The sequence below is a fragment of the Rattus norvegicus genome, chromosome 19 (genome assembly GCF_021556685.1).
Source record: "Rattus norvegicus strain SHRSP/BbbUtx chromosome 19, alternate assembly SHRSP_T2T, whole genome shotgun sequence".
NCBI lineage: Eukaryota > Metazoa > Chordata > Mammalia > Rodentia > Muridae > Rattus > Rattus norvegicus.
In genome coordinates, this window is record NC_141552.1 from 16743252 (window position 1) to 16757266 (window position 14015).

Sequence of the window (14015 nt, forward strand, 5' to 3'; positions counted from 1 at the left end):
CAAGGCAGCTTCCTCTACAGAGCTAATTCCAGGTCAGCTACACAAAAAACAACACTGTCTCCAAGAGTAAAACAAAAAGAGAAAGAGAGAAAGAAAGAAAGAAGGAAAGAAAGAAAGAAAGAAAGAAAGAAAGAAAGAAAGAAAGAAAGAAGTGAAAGAAAGAAAGGAAGGAAGGATTCATGTTTTGTATACAATGAGATGCCTGCCTGTCTATACCTGAACCACCATGTTAACTATAACTCTTGTCACATCTGTATTAATTCAAATACTGAAGGCCAAATGGTTAAATCTTAATGACTATACAATTGGGGGGTGGTGCTGAAGAGATGGTTGGTTTAGTGGCTAAGAGCATAAGACCAAGGTTCAGTTCCCAGTGTCCACATGGTGGCTCCTATTAACCTGTAATTGCAATTCTAGGGAATCAGTCTGTACTTCACGGGCACCACACATACCACATGGTGCACAAGCATTTATTAGGTGAAACACTCAGGCCCATAAAAATAAGTAAATAAAATATATGGTTAACAGACACTGTGATTCAGGAAGTTCTTAGTGACTTTGGTTATCATTTCTCTCTCCCAGAGACCTGTCTTCCTCATGCTCAGCCTCCCTGGCTTCTAGGACATTTCCTAGCTCTATGGAGCATGAAGTACTCAACACCATAAGCCAAGCATTGCAAAGCCATCTGCACCTTCACTGCTACACCTTCTCCATGGCTGTGTCTAAAGGGAGAGACTTGGAATCTCACAGATGCAAGGCCAAACCTGTTGGGCTATGTGAGCCCAGCCACCCAATAGTCAGATCTACTCCTGTCCTTGGCTATGGCATGAGGCTCTTAAGACAAATTAATCTGAAGGATCTCAACAGCTATGCTGTTAGACCTCTCATTGCTCTGCCCGACCTACAAGCTCCTTTACTGGCTCAAATTCACACCTGAACTCCTCTCCTGCCTCAGCCACCATCAGCTCTTCTACTCCTCTCCACCTGTGCTCTGTATAATCCACACTAAGGTGGACGTTAACCTCTTGTGGACCTCCAGATGTATGCTTGTGATTACTCTTCATTGGCTGTTTTGTATAGGTAGGCAGGTTCTTCTAGTCTCATGCAGAACACTGCTCACACATTTTGGATCTTACAACACCCTCTTGATTGAGAATCCTGACTAATGACTGACTGAGCCTTCCATCCCTGAAGCCACCCTCTGTGTCCCAGTACCAGATGAGAATCCCCACCCTAACCCCTGGTGTCCACTTTCATCTCAGAAGCTAGACTCTGCACTGCCCATTACCTTTTGGTTCTCTGCCTCTAATTCTGTTAAATAGTTCCTCTCTTCTTTAAAACAAATTCATTTTGTTGTTTATTTTTTGAGACAGGGTTTCTCTGTTTGGCCCTGGCTATTCTGACAGGCTCTCTGTAGATCAGACTTGTCAGGAAACCAGATATCTGCCTGCCTCGGCCTCTTAAGCACTGGGATTACTGGATTGTGCCAGCATGTTTAATTAAAAATTAATTAGTGGCAGTGCATGTTGGCGCATGCCTTTAATTCCATCCGTTGGGAGGTAGAGGCATTGTGAGTTCCAGGACAGCCAGGGCTATAAATTAACACCTTGTCTCAAAGAAAACAAGCCAAAAATGAAACAAAAATGTTGCAATATGGTCTTAGGTATGTAACTGAGTCTGTTCTTGAACTCTGAATCCTCCCACTTTCACTCAGGTGCTAATCAGCAGGCTTCTGTCTTGACTTTCACTGAGCACTCAGGCCTGCCAGGACAGTTACCTCTCCCAGTGTAACTCCTGACTCTCTCATCAGCATCATCACAAAACTCCTGCTAAGAATTAAGGAAACCTGAATTCTAAGGAACAGTCGGAGCTCCAGTATTTCCAAAGCTCACTCTAATACAGATGGATCCTATGCTGCAGTAAAATGGTCACAGCTGGAGGTCTTAATTCCAGGACTTGGGACAGAGGGGTCGGAGGATCTTGAATTCAAGGTTATTTTTATGTTACAGTGTTGCTCAAAGCGAGTTGGGCTGCTACAAGATACCCTGTCTCAAAATTATACCAAACACAGCTAAAATGAAACAGAGGAGTTTGAGTGGGCACAGATGGGAAAGCTCAGCACTTTATGGCTAAGCCACCTGCTGCCAGCACCAAAGTCCATGCACAGCCCCAATTCTGAGCTGTGTCTGGGACCCCACTTAGGAGCACGCACCAAAGTAGCTCAGATCCAGGGCTTTTGGTCTAAGAGGAATTCAGGCAGTCACACTTTGGTTGCCAGTTCTCCAGCTCAACTGCCTGTCAGCCCAGGATCTGGTCTTAGTCATGGCTTGGCATCCCTAAATTCCTCCCAGCTGTGCTCTGAACTCACCCTGTGCCCCGTTCTGATGAATCTGCCATTCTCCATGGGAGTAGCCTCAAGAAGTCCCTCACATCTGAAGCACCACTCTGAGTACACTAAATACTGCAGGGAAGGGGCGTGGTCAGCAGAGCACCCACCCCTTTCAGCTGTAGAACATTTAGCTCTAGAGTGAGCACTGCTGTGCATTGTGGAACTTAAGCAGTATTCCAGCCTTGGCCTGGGAAGAGCCGTTGACACCCACACTTTCTGGGGTGACATTGTCTCCTGAGGATAGAGTCAAGTCAGGAGTGGCAACTGATGTTCACGAGAGACAAACTTTCTTCACCACCTGCCCATGCTGGCCCTAGGATCTGGGCTTTTTAGGTGACATGAGTGCTGAGCCCCCCAGGTAGATGGGTTTTCAGGGGTCAGGTGGTTATTGTCACCAAAGGTATCCACAAGGATAAGTCATACTGTACTAATTCCCATATTAGATCCCTTCTCATGGGTCACAGAGGTCGTGCTGGGTCCTAAATGTGGACCCAGGTTCCTGGCACTTTTGAAGAGACTGGTCAGGGCGCAGGCTTCAGGACATTTTGTTTGAATTATTTTGGGGGATTTTATTTTTACTGTTGGGGGCAAACCTAGGGCTGCCATGTGGTGGGAAAAGGCTTTGCCACAGCTGTAGATCATCCTTAATTATAAACTCCTAAATTCTCCCAATCCTGGAACTTTCTAGGTCCCTCACATGATGCAACCTTTGGGGGATTCCTCACATAGAATCATGGGGTGGATTGCATCCCAAAGAGAGACAGTGGGAAATGTTCCCCAGTGTCTGCCTGTGGCTGTGGTGATGAGAGTGGATGTAGTGACCAGTGGATGGCAGGGCCCATGTGAAACCCTTTTGGTTTCCACTTGAGTGGAATCTTCACCATGCCTTTTTTTTTTCTTGAAACACAGGTGGGCCTGGAACTTACAGTCTTCCATCACTCTGACTCAGTTTCCCATGACTGGGATCACAGGCTTAAATTACTATGCCCATCTTTCTTTTTTTGTATTTATAAATCTTCTAAAACCCAGAAGGATCTAGAATTTAAAATTTTGCGATCCAAGGCATTTCCAACAGGGGATTCTTGACCTAGGAGTGTCCAGACCAATGTTTATTGTGTGGCTACTTCATTCCTATAACAGCTTATTTTTGAAAAAGAGTTCCAAGGTGTGATGTCACTGGGCATCAGGCAGTGTCCCAAATAGCAGCACTGACTCAGGTTGTAATTTAGGCTGGAGAAACTTACTAGGACCCTTGTAATCCTAGCACCCTGGGGCCTCACATGTCCTTAGTCTGATCTAGTGATGAATCAACTGCTCTTGAGGGTGGATTGGAATTCTAGTCACTGTGAGGCAGGAGCATTAGTATCCTACAGCCACTCTGGGCTCCATAGGAAGACCCTGTTTCAATGGTAAAAGGGGTCACCTGCGAGTTCTTACTGTCTTCCCTGAGGCCTTCCTGCTGGAGTTAGAATAGCTGTCTCACCAAGTTGAAGTAGAGGGCAGAATGTTGGTGCCTTCTATAATGAGGACTAGTAACAGATAGTCTATGGAAATTCTAGAAAGTTCTACAGGTATTTATGTCCTGTGCATGGGAATTGCTGGCTTCCCTGTGTCCTTTGCCTTTAATTTGCAGTCCATGGGGCACCTGGGAATGTCCCCAAACCAGGCTGCACACAGGACTTGTCCCATGATTCTCACTTGCACCCAGTGCCTGCCTGATTGTCATAAGTCTGACAGAGCCACTGTATGCTCTCCTGACACCTGCAGAGAGCACTATATGCGATCCTACCATCCCCACACTGCCCATCAGTTTCTACAATGTCCCTATATGGCACTGAGATGATCTAAGCTGCTTCCGGCCTATGTGCTGCATCAGAATCTGACCATTCCTAATTTCCTCCTCTCTCACCCACACTAGAAGCCCTGTACCCACACTAGCCCCAGCTGGCCTGTTGCCTACTGACATCTCATGGACTCTGCCCCAATCCCCTGCCCTGCCCTGCCCTGCCCCGCCCTGCCCCACCCCAATGCCCTGCCCTGCCCTGCTGTGCCCTGCCCCAAACCCCTGCCCTGCCCCAATGCCCTGCCCTGCCCTGCCCCAATGCCCTGCCCTGCCCTGCCCTGCCCCAATCCCCTGGCCTGCCCTGCCCTGCCCTGCCCTGCCCTCACTCAGCTGACAATGTGGACATCTCAGGACAGTCACTGGACAATGGCTGACACACTTGTCTGAAGACTGGAAATGTTTCTCGATCTTGGAGAGGAAAGAAGGACCCTCCAACTACACTGAACTCTAAGGAAGTTTATTGAGGTGAGGGATGACAGGGACTGTTTTGTCTCATGTCACACATGTCAGTAGAAAATATCCTAGGTATTGGATGGCGCTGTTAGCATTTACAGAACAAAGCACATAGTGTTGGGAAGGATAATAAATTATGAGTAGGATTAGAAAACCCCAAGCCTCTTCCAGGTTCTAGGAGAGCAAAAAATACCACCAAACACAGCATTAATGTGATAGGTTGGTTAAATCTAGTTACTAGATTCTAGTGTGATGCCTATGACCCTTTGTGTGTCATGCTCAGCTTATAATGACTAGAGGACCTAAGCCTGAGAGTCACCAATGCCTCTCCCTTGCTTCTCCAGCTGCTGAGCATTGAAAAGCCCTAATGAGACAGCATCTGTTTGCAGGCATACTGGATTATTCTTCTTCACTTAATCTCTCCCAGTCACCTCCACTCTCAGTAAGTCAGTTTAATTCCATAAATTGGAAATGAGTCACGTGGAAAATATACTTTCTCAATAAAATCACAGATTTCAAGGTAAAAGGTGAAACATGAACTATCCCACCTAACTTCTGGGCTTGCACAGACCTGCTCTGGAAAAGAAACATGTGGTCACAGCTGCAGTCTGGATTCAATATGGATGCTCTTGAGGTCCTCCCTAAGCTGCATAGATTGAGATAATTATCTTGCTTTCTATCAAAAGAATTCATTATGCCAAGTTGGCCTGTAGAAGGAGGCTAGTCTCTTCTGTATTTTATCAGATGTGCTTAATGTATATAATCATCGATAGTAAGTGAAAGATCTGTTTGGAATTGAAACTGAGTGGTGCTGGAGGATGATCCTGAATGCACAATGAGCAGTGGAGGCACCAGAGCCCGGTGTGGATGCCTAGCAGGCTACCACATTGAGCAGGCACCGCTCAACCACCTGTACATACACATCTCCTGAGATCTCTCTCCTTAATTGAAGGTGATCATATCCATCTAGTATAGCACATGCCCTGGAAGGACAAAAGCTACCTACAGGAGCTGTGGTGATGACTCACAGGTTAGAGCATCTGCTTCTCTCTCAGAAGAACCACATGGTCCCTAACAATCATCTACAATGGGGAATGCTATTCCCTCTTTTGATCATGAGGGAAATGAACTCAGGAGTGGCCCAGATACATTTGAAAAAAAAAAAAAAGATCCATTGAGTTAAATGATAAAAATAAATATAATCAGCAACAATAAAAAACACAGCATATGAATGATCAAGTGAAACAGCACCTATAAAAACCTATTTCCCAAAATGACGTTGATGGTCATTATCTTTCTGGTTTAATAATAATGCTGTATTGTAAGAAAAACTGAGGCACATGGTTCTCGATTAGGATTATTCTATATTCCTTTGTGAAAGTTGTCATTTTTTCTGCAGCTCTACAGGCATGAGTGTGTGTTACTCAATATCTGGTGCACACAGTCAATAAGGAATGTGTGTTGTAGACTGATATAGACTAGGATGAGCAGAAGACATGAGAGCATGGATACAGTATGTCAGTGATTACATCATAAAGTGTGTTTCCATAAAAAAAGTCATACACAAAAGACACCATCACCCTGTGTACCCCTTGGTGGCTTTGAATTCACTGGACCATGCAAAGATCCATATCTAGCTGTCAGTTCTAAGTCTACAGGAGGGGAAAGGACCCTTGAATAAGATGGTCATAAGAGTCAAGAGTTACAAATCAATTTTTATTCATAAGGAATACAATTTACAAAAAACAGGCATAAAATGAACAACTAAAATGGTATAAAAAATGAAAAACAGTAACAAGAATATATAACTATGATATAACAAAAAGAAAACTTCAATGAAAATCATAACCAAAAATATTTCTTAACAGCATTTTCTTAATGAACATTTAGAAACACAGTTGTAGTGCTGTTTCTCCTCTAGGACACGAGATTTCAAGGCAGTCCCCTCAGATGTCTCTCAAATGGTGTTGTCGGTATGAGAGAGGAGAAAGACCTCAATGAGACAGGCTGGCATACGGATACATAAATTTAGGGTCTCTATACAATGAGGAAATTAACTGAGAAGAAGAATATTCTCCCCAAAAAAGTCTTTGACTGTTGAGGATTGTCGTCAGCAGGGAACTCCTGACAGAGAAACTCACTCTTCAGGGGGCTGTCTTCCTGGGATCTGTCCTATTCCATGTCTCCTGCAGTTCCTGAGACCTGGGAGGAGAAGGCAGCTATTAAGACACTGATTTGGTGGGGACACGCATACCAGCTGTCAAGTTGCTGCCTTTTGTCCCTTCAGCTGCATTGCAGAGACAGCACTGATCTTTTCACTGAAATCATTGCTGATATCTCTGCAGCCTGGGGAAAGTCACCAACAACCCTCACAGTACTGTGGGAGAACAAGCTGCTCCTCAAACTTCTACCAGTGAAAACCAAGAACGGGGAAAGGAGAAGAGACCTAACTGGGTTGCAGGAAGAAAGGAGAAGGCCACATGATACTGAGATCAAAGCCAATGACCAGGACTCATTTGCCATTTGCACTTGGTTCTTATCCCTACAAGGTGCTTCCAACCATCACATGACCCCTGTATGACCTTTGTCACACGACCAAGAACTCGTTCAAAACTCTTCATAGCATCCAATCTATGACAGGGAGATGCAGTCATGTGATATGTTATTCCTCTGTCACCATTTCTGGACTGCAGTTTCAAAAAGGGCAGAGAAGTATAATTGCCAATAATTCAGTTTCTGGAGAGTGGTTAACATCCCAGAATACTTGTGCATAGACAGAGCCATGAATAACTCTATCACATGAGGTGGGTGACTGATTGGGTGTGGGGAGATTAGAAAGATGATAGGGGAAGCAAAGATGTATCCAATAGGCAAATGGTATCAGACATTGTTAATCTGACTCAGCTGCTTTTTCCTACCACATTTTGCTGGGTCTGGAGGTTGCTGGTCTTCTCCTGTTCGTCTTCAGCATTCGGGTTCAACTCAAACAAATATCGCTGTAACTCCTTGCTCTCCTGCTTCAATGTGACCAACTTCTTCTTCATACATGCCTGTTCCATCAGGAGCCGGCTGTGCAGGTTGCTGGAAACACACTCTGCATAGTAAGATCCTGAAGCTTCTTCCTCCCATTCCAACTGCCAAATCCCACAAAGTCCACCAGGACCCAGATACCCATAAAGACTTCAAGAATACATCTCCATACATGTAAGGCTGCTGCACAAACAGCAAACGGCCAATCCAGGGAAGAATAAATTGTTCCTGTGACCCAAGCACCAATAAGAGTCCATGTCTCTCCAAAAGAACAAGGGATCTACAACTACCCATGAGAGCCCAATGCATCGGGACAGCATCAATTAGTAGGCAGTAAACAACCACAAGAGGACAGTAGAACCAAGGGAGGTCATGTAAACCATGTGGTCCACACATTGAGCTTTGTTAAACCTGGTATGACCCCAGAGCCGCAGGTTGGCCTAATAACACTCTGATGCCTGAATCAGTGTAGTTCTATCCAGAGCCTTCTAAAGATGCATAGACACTGTGGTGATAACTGACAGTCCCTTATGGAACTGAATCTGAGTCCAAAAGACCCACGGCACAGTGATATTCAAACAACAGAAGACATGGACCCAGAGCTACAGGCTCTCCAGTCCAGAACAAAGAGAGGCGGGAATGGATATTCCACAAGTGATGGGCCCTTCTGACAAGTACTTACCGATAGAAGTTAATCTCCTTCTTGAGCTCCTGAAATTTCTCACGATGTTCAATGTTCTTTGTGTCTAAGTTGTGCAGTAATGACATGACCTCTTTCTCCTTTATCTTCAAGTTTTCATAAAATGGATTTGGCCTGAAGTAGGGGCTGGCCCCAGGAAGATAGAACCCAATGAACATCGAGGTTTAGGATTAGAGGAACTCAGGCTGTGTCCTGTACTACCCCAGCCCTGGAAGGACACTTTCTAAATTCTACATATTTGGATCTTCTTCAGCTTCAGAAACTTGGAATTGTGTGCCCAGGACAACAGAAGCTAAGCACCCAGATAAAGGGTCCCCTGGCTCACATTTTTCAATCAGGAGGGCTGGATCTGCATTCAAACCTGTTATGCTGTCAAGAGCCTAGGCCACAGAGCTTACCCAAACACACACACACACACACACACACACACACACACACACACACACACACCCAGAAACCTCTGATTTCATTTTTCCTGTTTTGACAAGTGGAATGCTACAAGCCGAATAACTAATATTCTAGAGGCAGACAGTACACATAATTCTGGAGATGAGACCAGATATTGCCACAAACTTATAATCTGCCCAAGGCATACAAATGTATAGACAAATGTGACTACACAGGCAAAGAACTGTGCTGTTGAAAGTGGGGCTTCCAAAATAAAGCACTTACACCTCCATGAAACTATTATAAAGGTAAATCCTGAGGTCAAAAAACAGACCCCTAAATTCCAAAGGTGGAGGGATAGAGAAACATATAAAGGTTGTGCATATGCATGCAGACCTGTGCACACACAGACACACAAACTGGGGCACACCCACAAGAAAAAAAAAGTAAGTTCTCCAGCTCCGAAAAAAAGAACCAAAAAAAAAAAAAAAAAGAAAAAGAAAAGAAAAGTAAACAGACTCAGAGAATGAGAAAGAGAGACAAATATGGAAAGAGCACAATGAGAATCAGTAGAAATGCATGCACCATTACTGTCTCAGAGTGTAAGGCACAGAGACAAGAAGGAGCAGGCCAGAGCCTCAGGCCTTCTACTTAAGCATTGATATGAACACTGTGGGTCCTGTCACCTAAGGCTGCTGCCAGGAGATGATAGCGTTCAGTCACCTTCCTAGCAAGTACAAACACTCTCCACAAACTCACAGCACCTAGAACCTTGCAAAACTACCACCTGTCAAGGGCTTTCCAATTGTACACTGGGAACTCATGCTCCAGTGACTTTATCCCTGAAATCTTCACTCAGATTGCAAGTTCAGATTTTCAACAGGCAGAATCAGAGAGTCCATTTTCAATCTCACTCCTCAGTAAGGGTCAGGTTCTGAATCTCCTCTCTATGGGAGATGAGGTTTAGAACAAGTTCGTTTGTTTGGAGCAATGCATACCTCTTGCTCATGGATCCACCTGTCACATAAAGGAGGCGATCTGTCAGCTCATTTCTCTCCTTGGTAGTTAGCTCCAGTTCTCTATTCAGCCTCTCCTCTTCCTCGTTGGCCTGCACCTTGTTTAGGACATTTTCAGGGGATGACGTCTGTCTGCAGGCTGCTGTAGGTAGAAGAACACAAGTGAACCCTCATGGGGCGAATGCATAGAGCATACACAGACCACAGTGAGGTCCAAACAGGAGAACATGCTTGGAAGCCAGTGTCACTGCAAGGAGTTTGGTCTATGTGAAAGAGGCATCCTAAGTGGATCACAGTTCCCCCACTACTATATAGAGACCAAGAGATGTAAGCAGCCAGGTGTTCCCTATGCCCGCCCACACAGGCTTACAAGTACCAGAGAGATGCCTTCTCCAGGATTATTATCAGGTACACAGGCTACAACCTGGTTTCAGGACCCTACCCCTCTGGTTTCAGAAGTCAGATCATCAATTCAGCATCCACAATGACTTGATTGATCAGGGATACTCAGATATCCTACACTGTTACTCTAATCCAATAACTTTGCATTAAAAAGTCATGTAGGGGGAGGACATGGTCAACAGATTTATTAATTCCCCCTACTGAAATGACAAATGCCCCAGAAGTGCCAATAGGTTACAGGCTCTTTCTCTACCTGCTCCATATAGTTTGGGTACTGTAGAAAAATATCTGCCACACAGAACCTCTAATATATGAAGGTAAGATTGGCCCCGTCAGCCAGAGGTAGTCAAAGGAGTTCTAAGAATATAAGGTCATGCCAGGAGCACAGTTCTCTCCCTCTTACTACTGTCAGATAGTCACTGAATTAAAAGAAGCAATGAAAGTGAAGTACATTGATGCCCTGTTTAATTCAGAAAAGTTATACCCTCCATGACTACTTATGGTGTTATTATATCAATTTAACATACCGAATGCACTGTAAAAGTAAAGACTAGAAGTTCACCCAATAATAGCATAGGCATTGCCATATCCTCCATGTGGTTATGGAGAAACTAATAATGTGAAAACCCTGACTTTCAGGAATTGTGATAATCATGGAATTCAATATCTGTGGAGATGTTCCAGTAGTTGTGGCCCATTGCTATAAAGGCCAGATGAAGTCCCCCACATTCACCCCTGAGAGGAAGCTCAACATACACTGCCCAGAACTTACTCCACATTCCCCATGTCCTGTGTCCATCATTACCTTTAGGTTTCGTTTGCTTCACTCTAGACTCTTCTCTATCAACATCAACTCTCCCAAAGCGCCTGAGAAGACGGGCAAACATGCCTGTGGATATATCCTTTGGACACTAAGAGAAAAAGTAGGGAATTGGTTGTCACAACGATACTGGTGACATCACAGGGATTCCAAGGTCTCTCTAGGAGACAATAGAATGTCCACGAAGGGACGGCTGATGTCATGGATAACAGACTTTGCCTCCTTGCTAATGTTCTCCCTGTACTGAGCAAAAGCTGATGGACCCTTTTCAGGGGACTTCCCTGTGGCATAGCCACTGAGCACCACATGCTTCCAAAGCCAAATTTGGCTCTAGGCTTGATTGGAAAAACCTAAGTCATTGCTATGTTTCTAAATGAGTGCTTCCTCCCCAATCCCTGCACAGAAATGTTTCATCCTACCTCAAATTCTCCTCAGTCAGCAATATTACCCATTAAAGATTACTGAGAAATCACACCAGTTCCTATAAGTAGCCAAAGAGGTCTCCTGTCTCATCATGTGCAGGTGCATGAAATCACACCCAGAAATAGCCTGTAGGGTAGGTTGCGATGTGGGTGTGTGTTATAGGTACAACCTGAAGCTTTGTGCTTAACATTTGACAGTTGCCACCAGATTCCTTAGGAGAAAGAATTGCATTCATTATGGTCCTGGCAACAATGTGGTGATCTGTTAGCAGAGGAAACTGAAATATTGGATCCACCAGTGAATGCACCCTCAGGCTGAGTGTGGGGCTCTCCTCTTTGCACTTAAGTTACCAAAGTAGGATTGCTTACAGGCCTCTCTAAGCTATAACGTGTGATTTCATCTGAAAAATAAAATAGTCAGCAGATGTTGGGGGGGATGCAGCCAAAGGAGTAGGACAAGCCTAGAGACATAACTCAGTGGACAGAGTAAGAAACAAGCATCTTCACTCCTGTTTCATGGATCACCCCACAAAACACAAAAGCATCTATCCTACTTAAAAAAAAAAAAACCAAGTTATTTTATTGAATGCATACACTAATACTGTTTACAGTATTGGTAGCAAAGCTCATATTTTGGTGGCAGATCCATGACTTGAACTATCTTCCTGACAACATATAAAACAATAAATAAATAAATAAATAAATAAATAAATAAATAAATAAGAAAAAACAGAAAAATAAAAAAACACAAAAAGCACAAGCCTTTCATGTGAAGTTACAGAAGAGTGATCCAGTGGTCACTTCTGACCAGGCCATTTTAGCTATGACAGTGTATAGTGACCCTTAATTTTATGGGTCCTATATAAAGCTTTGTGCAATATTGTCATTTTAACCAACCTCATCCAGAACATACATAACAACACAGGATATGATCACAATGTCCTTGCCGTGTATCAAGTTATTTTTCTATGTCCTTGATTGTCAGGCATATTACAGCAACAATCTGAGATGGCTGGTAGACTTGGAAGAAAGTCGATATGAAAGATGCCCGTTTGATATCAGTACAGCCATTTCTTACGAATGAGAATCTTTTAAGCTGGCCCTCCCTTAGCCCCTACACATTAGACAATAGAACAGAAAGTACAGAAAGCACATTCCCACCCACTCTCTAGGAAGCTGCTGGACCATAAGAACAGAGGGTACAGAACATATTTACTGCAGGGCAATTAGAAGACAGGAAACATCTCTGGGAAGCTGACTGACCACTATAGAAGTGAGATGTCCTTGATACTGAATGCAGCTGTGCTATAGGCTGACATAGCTATAGCCTTTTCCTGGGAACTCCAGAAGAGAAACACCTGCCAAGACAGATATCCTTGGTCCTTGTCCTGGGAACCCCAGGATAAGAAAACATATATCAAGTCAGACGTCCTTTGTACTGAAATAGCTGCATTGATGTTGTTACGGCCTTATCCCAGGAATTCCAGGACGAGAAACATCTTCCTAGTTATCCTTGGCACGAAATAGCTGAGCTAAGGAAACTGTGTAATCTTAACTGACTATTTAAGCTGTATATTTCTGTTGTTTGAGGCTCCTCACATTCCTCCTGTGTGAGGACCGTGTCGAGCCCCAGTGCATTGGTATCCCAAAGTAAACTTCTTGTTTTTACATAAAGACTGAGTCCTGTGTGTTCATGGGGTGGTGATTGTCCTCAGGACTGGAGCGAGAGTCTCCTCTGTCTGAGGGTCTTTCAGATAAAGCTATAGTTGTGGGTTACACACCTCAATTCTCATTGGCTAATGCTGTCCTCACAGTCCTTGGAGGCCCCTTTGTAAGACTACCTGTTGGAAAGTGGAAGCAGCTTTATTTGAGCTCAAAGTGAACCTGACGAGCAACGTAGAGAACAAGATGGGGTAATTGAGACCCTGTCTAAAACCAGCACAGAAACCCACCCTTCAATCAAAGCATCATCTACCAATTCTTGAATTTTTACCATTCTCTGCCAACCAGTCTTTCATTCAGGAAAGGTAGAAAAGAACTGGAAATGATCTTTGTATTCTAAGGACCTCGATCTGTCTTTCCTTAGGTCCACGTTAAGAACAAATGAAATGGGTATCACCATCTGAATAACTTAGTATCACCTACTCAGCATTTCTAGCCTAATACTGTGCCTATGGCAATCTCAAGCTTCCCTGAGTGTTGCTGCCCCAGCAAGCAGAATGAAGAACTGAGGTCAATCCCCACTTAACCTTTCAAGGGGTTAGAAGAAAGCCATCAGAGATACTGCACTTCTTTGTCCTTAGATTAAATCAAGATGATACAACGTGAATCTAGTGTGCTATTCCACCACACATCTTCCTCACAACCCCACCTATCTGAGGTCATTGCTTGGCAGAATTCATGCCCCACCATCCTAGATATTTCTTGATTCATTGCTGCCAAGGGCCAGGTTTCCTGAGTTTTGTTTTTTATAGAATTGGGTGTAGTCAATCATAGTTGCCCTCTGTAAGAAATGACAAATATCTATAATAACTGAATATTCTGAAGGTTTTT

At 44.0% G+C, this 14015-nt stretch overlaps 1 protein-coding gene across 1 annotated transcript in view; it reads right to left on the reverse strand.

Moving 5' to 3' along the window:
- Nucleotides 1-6382: 6382 nt before the first annotated feature.
- The window catches only part of LOC147998897 (disks large homolog 5-like), a 41022-nt gene continuing 33389 nt past the window's right edge, over nt 6383-14015 (reverse strand). The window contains exons 6-10 of the mRNA XM_087595873.1: nt 11026-11131; nt 9801-9960; nt 8398-8541; nt 7604-7766; nt 6383-6887 (exon numbers count right to left, since the gene is read on the reverse strand). Of these exons, the coding sequence (XP_087451999.1) occupies nt 6858-6887; nt 7604-7766; nt 8398-8541; nt 9801-9960; nt 11026-11107 (579 nt within the window). The 5' untranslated portion in view covers nt 11108-11131 and the 3' untranslated portion in view covers nt 6383-6857. The remainder of the gene's footprint in view (nt 6888-7603; nt 7767-8397; nt 8542-9800; nt 9961-11025; nt 11132-14015) is intronic.